Here is a 13,518-nt window from a genome sequence, read left to right as displayed (position 1 = left end):
CAGGAAGAGCCAGAAGTGCAGGAGCTGCAGCTCCCGCCTGTCTGCGAATGCCAGGAGGACGAACTGGGACATGGAGCTGCTGTTGGGCATTTGCTGCTTCTTAGCATAGGGCCTGTTCAGAAAAGGAAAGGACAGGGAACAGTTAAGACAGACCTCTCTGAAAAAGCAACTCCATTTCTAAAAGAAATCAATGTGTCAAATGTCACCAAATGCACTGCCAAGGAGTCAGTTTTGCTCTGCTACAGTGGGACATTAAAATTTTTGGCAGAGCTCTCACACACACAAAGAAATGTCAGATGTAACAGACCTGGAATACAAAAGTTCCATCTCTACACCCATGACTCAGAAGAGCTTGGGCTGCAGAGCAGAAGCTTAGTCTGACCTTAAAATAATTCTATCTGTGTTTTTTATTTTTACCATCACATCTGGGGAAGTTTCCTTTCCACTGCAGGAATCCTCATTTCTATGGCCCAGCACACAGTGCCCAGAAGAGCTGCAGGGAAGGGCCCCCAGAGCCGCCTGAACGCCCCCTTCCCCAGGCCTTGGGGGCACTTGCCCCCCACTCCCTGCCCAGGGCTCTGCTGCCTGGAGCTGTCCCTGCCAGCAGCTGCTTCCCTGGGCCCAGGGCTGGGCCCTGCCAGTGCTGTCAGAGCCCATCCCAGCCCTGGGGGCTCAGCTCTGCCCTGCAGAGCCCTCCCAGCAGCACAGGGCACTGCCCAGGGGCATCTCTGCCTGGGCAGGCTCTGATGGCAATGTCAGAGCAACCCTGGGGAGGCTGGAAAAGTGACACTGATGCTGTCTATAAGACAGTTTTGATGTCTGATACTCTCAGGTTCAATCCCCTCTAATCTTAACAGAGTTCAAGTTTCAGTGTTTCCTCCTGTGTTCAGAGATTAATTTCTCTGTCACAGTCAGTAAGCAGAAAACCCAGAGTATAACACTGAAAGAACTGGTTCATTCTCTTTAAGGTACCCCCTGTCTGTCTCTGCCTCTTGCAAATACCTTCTGGGAAATTTCCTGCTTAGATCTGGATCTGTGACCAGCCCTCATCCCTGCAGCACACTTTGGAGATCAGAAGGACTCTGCCCTGCTCTGCCCTCCCAGGAGTTGTTCCTTTCCCACAGCCCTTCTCCCCCAGCCCCGTGGCAGCTCCTTGGCCGGGCTGAGAGCTGACCCTGGCAGGCAGCAGAGTCCCTGCCCCAGCACACAGAGCCCTGGGGGCAGGACCCTGCTCTGCACCACAGCCCTGGGCACCCCTGGCTGCACCCCCACCTTCCCAGCCCACAGCCAGCCCTGGCACAGGGAACCTTCTTGCCCTGGGCCTCTGAGGGGGCAGCAGCAAGTCCTGCTCTGCAGCAGCTTCTCCTGCTGCACCCCAGGAAATCCAGCACAGCCATCCTGACAGCTCCTGCCACTGCTGGCATTTGGCAGCTGGGAGAGGCACTTGCAGGGAATCCCCTGCATTGCTCTGCAGCCAGAGCCTGAGCGTGGCAAAGGGCTGGCAAGGTTCCTCCCCTGAGCAGCTCTGCCCTGTCCTCCCACCCCAGGATCCCTTGAACCTCCTGCTCCCTTCTCTCTGCCCTTGCTGCCTGCAGCTCCTGCCCTGCTCTGCCATATGGCCACTTCCTCTGCACTGCAGCAACTGGGAGAGTCCTGCTGAAAGATCCTAGAAGCTGTGGGATGGGCCAGCTTTAGGAGATGCCTCCAGGAAGGCAAGTTGAACTTTCCTACAGCCAGAGAAATCTTCCTTCAAATCCTGGGAAGGTTTCTCACATAGTAAGAGCTCAGTCACCTCCCAGCCCAGGCTACCTCTCATCTCTCTGCCTTGTCTCCTGTGCCCTGGGTGCTGCACGCAGTGCCCTCAGCCCTGCTGGGCTGTGCAGAAAAGCTTCTCAGCAGCAGAGCTGCCTTTTTGAAGCTCTTCTTGCTTGCCAGGAGCTCCCTGTGTGCCAGGAGCCCAGCCCAGCTCAGCAGCACAGCAACAGCCCCAGGCAGCCCTTGCTCTGCCCCTCTGGGCTCCCTCCAGCTGTCCCTGGGGCTCCAGGGGAACCTGCTGGCACACAGCTGAAGGAAATAATGATATTCTTTCTCTCAGCTGGGCACAGACACTTCTTTCAGCAGTGTCATTTCTCCAAACAGACACAGAGTTAAGTTCAAGAGTCCCCTTTTCATGTCCCATCATTAGACAGAAAACCCAGACAGTGCCCAGGAGGGATCTCCTTCACCTGCACTGAGGGAAGGGACTCAGCTGAGTCAACAGAGGTGTCTCATTGTGGCTCTGCAGACCTGGGGCCAGAAGGACACTCAGCTCCCTCCACAACCCCCATGGGCTGGGATTCCTCCTGCCCCACTTCAGTGGGACCAAAACAGGCACCTGCAGGTGACTCCTTGTCCCAGCTCCCATGGGAATGAAGGAAGACCAAAGCCAGGAGTGACCTGCTGGGACACAAACCCCTGGTTCCTTCTGAGGGGCCAGAGGTGACCGAGATTCCTGCTGGGAACTGCAGGCTCCAATGGAGCAGTTCCTAGGGACAGGGCAGCAGCTGTGGGATCTTCTTGGAGGCTGCTGGGACATTGTTTTTGCCAACTTCAGTGGCAGAAGGTGCCCACAGGTAGGACAGGGGAACCTGTCACTGTTCCTTCTGTCCAGGGCAGCCCATAGAGGTGCTCAGGTGACCAAATGGAGTCAGGTGGCACAGGGAGAGAGGTCTCTCTCCTGTTCTTTATCAGGGTATTTTCTACATGTGCTCAGAGTACAATGGCAGTTGTCTCCTGGACATCCCTTCAATGCTGAACCTAATTGAGGGCAGCTGAGCCTGGATTGAACAGCCAAAGAGGGGCCTGTAGTGCCAGGGGAGGTGCCAGGGCTCTGCAGCACAAGTGCAGCAGCTGCCATGGACACCACAGGGCCTGTGCAGGAAGCCCATCCCCATTCCCAGCAGTTGTGGGACAGGCACCACCCAGGGCTTCTCAGACACATTGGGTGCCTTTGGGGCAGTGAGTGAATCCCAGCCCTGCAGGGACACAAAGGTTGTCCCTTCTCTGCCCAGCCAAGGCCGGGCCAGGCACGAGTCCAAAGCACATCAGCCCAGGCTGTCCACACTTGTCTCCTCACTCTGCTGGCTCTTCTCTCCCCCAGCATTTCAGCAGCATGTGCTGATCTCCTGAGCGATCAGGCCTGTGATTTTCCCCCTGGGCCTGAGTCCCAGCACGTCCACCCCCAAGGCCATTGTCAGCAAAGCCTCTGCACACCCCAGCTCTCGGGGCTTTCAGAGCAGCTTTCCCCACTGCAAATCTGTTCTTACCCCCGGTGCCCCCACTGAGGGGCTGCAGCCAGACAGGCCCCAATGCCCTGCGTGTGGGGCACAGGCAGGAGGGGCTGCAGCCCCAAGTCTCTCTTCATTCCACTTGCAGGCAATAACAGCCCAGGCCTGCTGAGACAGTTCCCAGGTTTTGGTGCTGTGATGGGTTGGGAGAGAAGGCCGAGGAGACACAGGAGAGAAAGAGCAGGAGAGAGGTGCCCTCAGTGGGAAGGAGCTTCTTGGACCTGTGGAGCTGCTCTAGGGGCTGAAGAACTTGGGTGAACTTTTGTGGATGAGGGTCAGAGGAGAGACTGGTTTGGGTTACACTGTGATGTGAGACAAAGAGCCCATTCAAGTTGGCTTTGATAACCCTGGAACTGACTGGAAAGGCACCACGACAGGATGCAAAGAGTCCCAGAGGTTTCTGCAGGGTCTTGGTCAAGACAGCCCTTGGGACACAGGCCTTTAGAGCACAGCTGGCAGGTTGGTGGACAACAGGGAGGCTCATCTGCATCTGCTTCTGGCCAAGAGGAACCAAGAGGTTGCCATAGTAACTGACGGTAGCGATGGGATAGTATGATGGTTGCCATTGTAACTGACAATAGCCATGGGAATGTGTAATAGTTGCCATGGTAACCGACTGTAGCAATGGGAATGTGTGGTGGTTGCCATGGTAACCAACCTTAGCGATGCGACTGCATGATCGTTGCCATGGTAACTGGCCCTAGCAAGGGGAATGTGTTGTGGTTGCCATGGTAACCGACTGTAGCAATGTGATTTTATAATGGTTGCCATGGTAACTTTCCATAACTATAGAAATTTGTGATGGTTGTGATGCCTTAAGCCCATAATGATTTTCTTATTTTTCTACCTTACAAGTTTTATAGGTAATAGAAGTAGATTTTAGAAATAAACCCCTTTCTCCCTCCTCCCCGTAGTATCCCTTAGTTTATATTCCTCAATCCTTTCACCCCATTCCATACCCCCCCTATCACCCTACCCCCATATCCAGTAGATGATGTTTTGTCTTTTAGTCAAGGCAGGCCTGTCTTGTTTGGAGAACGCTTGTATCTTGGCCTAAACCGCAGGACAGAGTCAAAGAATTGGGTCACCCTGCTCTCTGTACGCTGAAGATGATGAAGATGATGAACAGGGGGTCCCAAAAAGCACCCCAGACCCAATTCCGAGAGGCGGGCCAGGGGGTGGACCAGGCCAAAAGTTAGAGGATGGACACACTTGGGATTGGGCAGATATTGCTATAAATGTAACATCTTGGGCACAGCCCGGGGCGCGTCGTGTAACATCTATTGCCTTGGCATAATTAAACCCTTTCTTATCTCACCCCAGCTAAACGGCTCCTAGATTTTTTTTTCGTAGCACCAGCTGAGCAGGCATCAGTTGCCATGGTAACCGACTGTCGCAATGGGAAGTATGATGGTTGCCATGGCAACTGACCGTAGCATTGGGAATGAATGGCGGTTGCCATGGTAACTGAACATATCAATGGGAATGTATGATTGCTGCCATGGTCACCAACCCTAGCACTTGGAATGTGTGATGGTTGCCGTGGTAAGTGACCGTAGCAATGGGAATGGGTGATGGTTGCCATGGTAACCGACTATAGCAATGGGAATGTGAGATGGTTCCCATGGTTACTGACCCTAAGAACAGGAATGTATGATGGTTGCCATGGTAATCGACCGTGGAAATGAGAATGTGTGACTGTTGCCATGGTAACTGACCGTAGCAGTGGGAAGTATGCTGGTTGCCACAGTAACTGACTTTAGCAATGGCAATGTATGATGGTTGCCATGGTAACCGACCGTAGCAATGTGAATGTATGATGGTTACCATGGTAACTGACCATAGCAACGGGTATGTACGATAGTTACCAAGGTAACTGACTGTAGCAATGGGAATGTATTATGGTTGCCATGGTAACTGACCGTAGCAGGGGGAAATGTGATGGTTTCCATTGTAACTGACCATAGCAATGGGAATGTATGATGGTTGCCATGGTAACTGACACTGGCAATAGGACTGTATGATGGTTGCCATGGTAACTGACCATGGAAATGAGAATGTATGGTGGTTCCCATGCTAACTGACCGTAGCAGTGGGAAATATGGTGGTTGCCATTGTAACTGACTGTAGCAATGGGAATGTGTGATGGTGCCATGGTAAGTGACCATAGTGATGGGAATGTACAGTGTTTGCCATGGTAACTGACCATAGCAATAGGAATGTATGATGGTGACAATGGCCCACTGATTCCATCATTTTCCCCAGTGTCACAATGGCCTCTTGATTCTATGAGGTTCCACAATGTCACAATGGACCCTTCATTCCATGAGATTCTGCAGTGTCCCATTGGTTCCCTTCGGTTCCAAAAGGTTCTGGGATGTCACACTTCCACAAAGTCCCGGGGTCCTTTTGATTCCATGAGGTTCCGCAGTGTCCCATGTTCCCTTTGGTTCCAGGAGGCCCTAGTGTATTCCAATGGCTCCTGGATTCCATGAGATTCCACAGTGTCCTGGGGTTCCCTTGTATCCCAGAGTTTTGGCAGTGTCCTGGGGTCCCTTTGTTCCTAGGAGGTTCCTTTGTTTCCATCAGGCCCTGCCACGTCCCAGACTCTCTTTGGTTCCATGAGGGGCTGGAGGGTCACAATGTTCCCTTTATTCCATGGGGTTCCTCCATATCCCAGGGTTCCTTTGGTTCCATGGGGTTCCACAGTGCCAAAACTCCCTGGTTCTTATCCTTCCAACATTTGTGGGCCCATTCTATCCCTGCCTGGGATGCAGCACCATTGTGTTTCTGCAGGAATGTCCATGGCCATCCTGCCACTGCGCCAATTTAATGCTGCAGAAACGTCACTGCAGGCCCCACACTGGATGCAGGAACAGTCTGGGAACTACAGGCCTGCTCCCATTCAGCAGAGCCAGTTGGGGTCACAAAGAGCACAAGCGATTGACTGCAACCCCTGCAGTTCTCTGCCATTGCTGGGGACAAATGCAGGAACTCCCAGGAGCTCTGCAGAGCCCTGACAGTGCCACTGCAATCCCAAGCTGCATTGCCCGGGTCAACACTCAGCACAGCCAAGGCCACAACCCTTCCTGAAAGGTGTCCCTTCTGGGCAGGGCCAGGGGGACATCTGTCCCTCCACATGTTGTGTCCAATTCTCATCCCCCACTTAGGGACAAAGTCAGCCTACATTGTGTGTTTAGCTTTCCATTTGCTTCACTCTTTTGTGCTTCCAACACACCCTCACCCCAGTCTGGGCAGAGTCTGGCCCCCCAAAGAACACAAGACCGGACTATTTGTGGCTCCCGCTGCAGTGGCTGGACCTTGGACCACAATCTGTGCCAGGAGCAGAGAGGTCCCTCCCCACAGAAACTTCTTGGCAATGGAGTTCTTAAGAAAACGGGACAGGCTGTGGGGATCACTTGCAGAGCACAACCAGGGACGTGTCTTGAGCATCCTCCTGTTTAACATGACCAGCTTTTTCATCCTCTTTTCTCTCTGTTTCCTCATGCTTGTTTCTTTCAGAAACCACTGTGATCCCACCATTTCCCTTCCTTTGATTCTTCCCTAGAGATCCCACCACAAGTCTTGCCCAGTCCCTAAATGTGCCTTCTTGTTGCCCATCATAAGACTCACACCTCAAACAGAATCCCCCATCTTCAACTGGCAAGGTCATCCTGGGAGGCTCTGCCATTGACCCGTTTGGTGAAACTTTCACACAGAGATGTTGGAACTTTACTTGAATTGACTTTTTACCTTTTGGGTTTACAGTGGTTTCTCCAAAAACATGGTAATTCATGCCCTAGCAACAGAAATTCTTTGGAGAAGGAGTTTGGGACTCAAAGAATCACAGAATGATTTGACTTGGAAGGGACATGAAAGCTCATGTGGTCCAAGTCCCTGGACACGGAGAGTGACGTCTTCAGGCTGCTCAAAGTTCCTGACCTTAGACAAATCCAGGGAGGGAACATCCTCCTCTCTTGCAGTTCTTACCAGCCCCATTGGTAAGTATTTCTTCATTTTATCCAATATAAAGCTCCCCTATTTCAGTTCAAAGCCATTGTCCCGTGTTCTGCCACTACAGGCCTTGGCAAAATGTATCCCTGTGACTATGTTAGACCATGTTTTCATCTGCAGACACCTTGGAGAGTGCTCAGAGATGTCCCAGGAAGGGGGTTGGAGGTCTCAAACACATGACCACTCGACAGGGGCAAAGGAGTCGTGGGTTCAGTGGTGTGCAGAGGACAGCAGAGAAGAACCCTGGGAGTGCTTGAAGAGTCGCTTCAGAGACGGGTGGATGCTTTTGTCATAGCAGAAACAGCATGAGAAAGAAAGAATTAATGCCAAGTGCAGTTGGGGAGGTCCAGGCTGGCATGAGGAGAAAAGAATTTCACTCCAAGGGCAGTGCTGTGGTGCAACACATCACCCAGAAGGAGTCTGGATGAGCCCAAGGCTTTGTGTGTCCAGGAAGAGCCAGGGAGGACGCAGAGATGTCAGTGCAGGAAGGTGCCAGCCAGGTGGGGCAGCCGGGGGGATGACGACAGCCTGCAGGGAAAGGGGCATGGCATGGACACCGTAGGACAGCCTGGGCTGGAGAGGAGACAGGGAGGGGGAGAAGCTGAAAGGGCCTGACAGAGCCACCTTCTGCAGGCCTTTGGCCATGGCTGCTGTCTGTGCCCCTGATGCCAGGAGGAGACAAGTGGCCCTTGCAGCCCTGGGGCCTCATGGCCTCCTTGTCCCTGCTCAGCAGCCTGGCAGGTGCCACCCCATGGTCCTGCCCTTGGCATTGCACATCCCACATCCCAGTGCCCCAGGAAGAGCCCTGAGGAATGAGGCAGGGACAGGATGTGCCTTCCCAGGGGCTGGTGGTCAGGGCTTGGTCCTTTGGATTAAGGAAACAAGTCAAGGTTTATTCAGCATCAGAGCCACCTTTCCCTTGCTTGTCCATCCTTGTCATCACTGTCTGCAGTTTTCTGCTCTAACTGGAACCTGGGGACACGTTCTCAGTTGTGTCCCTCAGTGAGACTCATTAGCACAACAAGAAACTTCAGTGTTTCAATCTCATTTTGACTTCTTGAAAAGTTGTTTGTACTTACTCTCAGGAACTGAGACTCATGTAAACAACGCCAAATCCCCCCGAGGGTCATGAAATTCCTGGGGCTGTTGCTGTGCTACTGAGCTGGGCTGGGCTCCTGGCACACAGGGAGCTCCTGGCAAGCGAGCAGCACTGCAGAGAGACAACTCTGCTGGTGAGCAGCTCCTCTGCACAGCCCAGCAGGGCTGAGGGCACTGCCTGCAGGAACTGAGTGGAGAGAAGCAAGGCAGAGGGAGGTTAAAGGCAGTAGAAAGATGGGAGGTGTTCAGCTGAGATTTCACTTGGGGACACAATTTCACAGCCCCTGCAGAGTGAGTCTACAGATGCAGGGCAATGTCACTTGTGTGCCTGGAGGACTCTCCTAAAGCTGCACATCCCACAGCCTTAGGCATCTGTCAGGACTACCCCAGGTTCTCTGGTGCAGAGGAGCAGGATGTGTTCCAGGGCTGGGCTTCCCTGAGACACCATCAGAGGACCAGGGCAGGATCGCTCCTTCTCCTAGGGCTGGCTGTGGGATGTGAGGGTGGGGGTGCAGCCAGGGGTGCCCAGGGCTCTCTTGCAGAGCAGGGTCCCTGTGCTCCAGGGTTCTTTGTGCCAGGGCAGGGACTCTGCTGCCTGCCAGGGTCAGCAGTAACCCTACATGGCCATTTGCCCTCATCTCTGCAGGGAGAAGCTGGAGGTGGAGGGAGAGAAGCCCAGCAGGGCCCTGGCAGGGTCTTCCTGCCCTTGAACGAGTGCTGTGTGGGGTCAGGGCTGCTCACAGATCCAGATCACACCAGAACCTTTCCAGGGGAACTTTAAAATGGGAAGGACAAAGCACAATTATTAGGAAGGAAAGGAGCTTTTCTGAGTCAGTGTTTTCAGTTTCCTACTCCTGAGGAATCTGGGGCTTGAGAGTGGAAAAGGAGCTCTCATGTTGGACAAGTCACTAAGACTCCTGAGCTGTAACTTTGAATGAACAGTGGGGCTGAGAGCAGCTTCCTAAAGTGCCTTCAGCCTCTCCTCTGCCTTTGGCAGAAGCAGCATCACTTTTGATGGAACCATCAGTTTTTTCCTGACCTGCCCTTTTCCACCTGCAAACAAGAAGTGCCCAGTCAGTGCCCTGCAAACAGGCAGGTTTCTGTAGGGCCAAGGTGAGTGCACAGAGGGTGGGATGGAATCTGTGAGTGCTGACAGGGCGAAGTCATGGCACAGGGAAACAACTGAAACACCTCCAGTGTCATGGAATGTTTAGAGATCTCCATATGACCCCTTCAGAGGGAGGTCTCTGAACAAGCCCCCTCCCCTCCTCTCCCACCCAGCCAAGCCTCTGCCCTCAGGGCCGGGGGGTCCAAGGGCTGAAGCCCCTCCTGCACAGGCAGAGCTGCAGCAGAGCCGTGGGGCAGCTCTGCAGCCCCGGGCCCAGCTCCCTGAGCAGAGCACAGGGCTGGGAGCAGCTGCCCGGCCCTGCTGAGCTCTGGGAGGTGGCACAGCTGGCTCAGGGTGACCCTGTCCTGAGTGCCCGGCGGGCTCTGCCCCAGCCTCTCCCAGCCCCACCCTCCCTGTGCTGGGCCTTGTTCCTCTCCTGTCTGTGCCATGGTTCTTGTTCCCTTGGTGGTGCTGTGGGGCTCTCTGGGCAGGAAAGTTTGAGCTGCAGAGTCACCCCCTGCCCTTGTGGGTCCTTTCCTACAGCCCTGTCAATGGGAACAAGTGTCCCAGCTTTCCTCTGCCCTGGGAGCTCTGGGCAATGCTGTCAGTGTATCCAGGGAAGGAGCTGAATCTCCCTGAATCAAATGCCATCATCAGGATACTCGGCTGTCTCCCTAAAGTTTAATTTCAAGCTGGGAGCTTCCCTCCAGGATGAACACCTTTCTGTTATCTTTCTGTTATCTGAAAGCCCCAGGGACAAGCACAGAATTCAACAATGTAGAAAATGCTGTTGGGTTGGGGAAATGAGCCATGTCCGTTTTTGACTACCAGTGTGGTGCTGAGACCTTGAGAAAGGGACAGACATTTGATAGTCTGTGGTGGATCCATCTGCTTTCATTAGTACCTGGTGTTTTATAAGGGAAACACTGGGGTGTGATCATCATCCCTCTGAGAAAGTGAAAGCCCAGAGAATCCTGGAACACAAAAGAGTGACAGACCATGTCCCCTCCCTACCCACTGATCCCTTTCCCTCACAGAACTCCCTTTATTTCCCCAAGAGCAGCAGAAATTATGAGGTGTCTGACATCCCAGAATAGTCACCAGGGGAGATATGGGGGGAGCTGTAAAACCCCCCAGAACTCTTACCCTGCCTTTACAACTGCCATGGATTAGCACTGGGGGTGCAGATGGTGACAGGTCCTTCCACATTGGCAGGATTTCACAGGACAGAGTTGAGCACCAACACAGGTCCCTTTCCCTGCCAATTCTGCAGAGTGGGGCTGAATTCAAGAGCCTGTGGGCAGAGGCCCTGCCCTTCATTGCACACATGGCCAACACCAACCAGGGCTCCATGCAGAGAGCTAAAGGAAGGACTGCTAGAAAAAGAAAAGTGTCTGTGTGTGACAGAGAGAGGGGAGTGGAGTGTATGGGAATGGCTTTGATCAGATAGGTCCCCCTTTATTGTCACTGTTTTTTCTCCTGTCTCAGGTCCCCATGTCCAGAGGCAAATGTGCAACAGCAGCTCCATGCCCCAGTTCCTCCTCCTGGCATTCGCAGACAGGCAGGAGCTGCAACTCCTGCACTTCTGGCTCTTCCTGGGCATCTCTCTGGCTGCCCTCCTGGCCAACGGCCTCATCCTCAGCGCTGTAGCCTGTGACCACCACCTGCACACCTCCATGGGCTTCTTCCTGCTCAACCTCTCCCTCACAGACCTGGGCTGCATCTGCACCACTGTCCCCAAAGCCATGCACAATTCCCTCCATAAAACCACAACCATCTCCTACAAGGGATGTGCAGCACAGCTATTTTTACTTTTCTTTTTCATGTCAGTAGAGTATTTCCTCCTCACCATCGTGCTACGACCGCTACGTTGCCATCTGCAAACCCCTGCACTACGGGACCCTCCTGGGCAGCAGAGCTTGTGCCCACATGGCAGCAGCTGCCTGGGCCACTGGCTTTCTCTATTCTCTGCTGCACACAGCCAACACATTTTCCCTGCCCCTGTGCCAGGGCAATGCCCGGGGGCAGTTCTTCTGTGAAAGCCCACACAACCTCAAACTCTCCTGCTCAGGTACATACCTGAGGGATATTGGGCTTCTTGCTTTTAGTGGTTTTCCCTTTTGGGGATGTTTCATTTTCATTGTTTTCTCCTATGTGCAGATCTTCAGGGCTGTGCTGAGGATCCCCTCGGAGCAGGGATGGCACAAAGCCTTTTCCACGTGCCTCCCTCACCTGGCTGTGGTCTCCCTGTTCCTAAGCACTGCCACGTTTGCCTACCTGAAGCCCCCCTCCATCTCCTCCCCATCCCTGGACCTGGTCCTGTCAGTTCTGTACTCGGTGGTTCCTCCAGCACTGAACCCCCTCATCTACAGCCTCAGGAACCAGGAGCTCAAGGATGCCATAAGGAAAATGATAACTGGATGTTTTTCAGGAGCAATAAACTGCATATTTGCTCCTGCAGAATACTCATTGTGTAACATATTTTGGGCCCAGTCTGCCTTCTAAAGCTTTTGATAGTGGTGGGGGTGGGGGGCTTTCCTGTTTTTTCCCTCTGTTCATGTCATTAACACCAAAATTTTATTCTTCATCCCATATATAATTCACTCTCTACCTCTTTGTTTTCCACCCACAAAATATAGAAATCAGAAATCATGCTTTGTGTGCATTTAAACAAAATAAAAGTTTGTGCAGCAACGTATTTGTCAAACATCCTCCCTGTGATAGTTTGTACATGAGGAATCAAAATCTCTGAATGTAAGAAAGGACACAAATTCTTTTTTCCAGATTCTTCCTCCAAGACTTCCCCTGAAGCTGGAGGGCATTTCCATGTTTGCAGATGTGAAGGGGAAAAGAGTCCCAGCACTGCCAGGGAGCACCAGAACTGGGTCTGTTCAGAGCTGCTCCCTTTGCACTCCCACCCTCTCCTTTCCTGTCCATGCCCAAGGCCTGAGTGCTCTGGCAGCTCAGTCACTGTCCTGCTGTGTGTCAGGCCTGTGAGCACAGGCAGGGACAGGCCCTGGGCACTGCTGGGACAGGGCTGGGTCCAGTTCCAGCAGCAAAGGGGTTCCCCTCCAGGCACTTCCTGAAGGCTGAGGTCTTTTCCCAACACTGGTATCGAGAAGAAGTCCAAGGAATAGACTCTCAAAAGTCTTGTTGCTTTGCTTGTTTCTCCATGGAGACAGTGCAGTGAGGTCAGGGACCCACTGGGGCTTCAGGGACTGAGGGCTGGTTCAGATGTTGTGTGTTGGTGGCCGACGGCCAATGGAGATGACAAATGATCTCCAAGTCACCTGCCTGGGGCTCTGCAGCTTGTGAGGGCTCTGATGGCAGGTGAGGACTTGTCTGTAGGAAATCAGGAAGTGCAGGAGAACACAGAGGATCTGCAGGGACAGGCCATCCCATCCAGTCAGCAGGGAATGGAGCCCTGGAGCAGAATCCTGCCCAGGGTGGAGTCACCCAGAGATCAAGTACTAAATCTTGCTGTGAAGTGGCAAACAGAGCTCTGCAAGCCCAGGGGACACAGCAGGTACAAGGAAAACCTTTGCCAGTGACTTCTCTTGCCCTCAGTGAACCTCCACAGGTCGATCAAGAGCAGCCCCCAAAGCCATGTCTCAGCTCTGGAACAAGGCAGGGCCCCTCTGAGCCCCCTCCATGGCCACACAGGAGCGTCTGTGGGAGGTGGTCAGTGGCAGGGAGCACCATCAGCTGGCTCTGCCTCCCAGCTTGAGCAGCACAGCCCCACAGAGTCGCCCATGGCCCTGGGCCCCACAGCCCTCGTGCTCTGCAGAGCAACCCCCCCAGCTCAGGGGCTGTGGGGGGCATGGGCAGGGGGTGCTGGAAGGGCTGCTCAGACCAGCACAGACGTGTTCCCCTGGGGAAAGGCTCTGTGGGGAGATGGGATGTGCCAGGAGAAGAGCAGGACACCCTGTGTGAGCAGAGGGGCCATGGAAAGAGGCTGCCCTGGCCCTGGGG

The 13,518-nt window shown here is 53.6% G+C and overlaps 1 protein-coding gene across 1 annotated transcript; it reads left to right on the top strand.

Annotated features, from left to right (window-relative positions):
* Window positions 1-11,409: 11,409 nt before the first annotated feature.
* LOC113979404 (olfactory receptor 14J1-like) lies at window positions 11,410-12,023 on the top strand (the record flags this gene model as incomplete). Its single annotated transcript, XM_027706805.1, is given in 2 exon segments — window positions 11,410-11,956; window positions 11,959-12,023. Coding segments are annotated over 2 exon segments (612 nt in total), but the record flags the coding sequence as incomplete, so codon positions are not given.
* Window positions 12,024-13,518: the final 1,495 nt, after the last annotated feature.

Source organism: Neopelma chrysocephalum, unplaced genomic scaffold (assembly GCF_003984885.1).
Source record: "Neopelma chrysocephalum unplaced genomic scaffold, ASM398488v2 Primary Assembly neopelma1_79018, whole genome shotgun sequence".
NCBI classification, from domain to species: Eukaryota; Metazoa; Chordata; class Aves; order Passeriformes; family Pipridae; genus Neopelma; species Neopelma chrysocephalum.
Note: the sequence above shows the minus strand (reverse complement) of the source record. Positions and strands in the feature narration are given on the sequence as shown.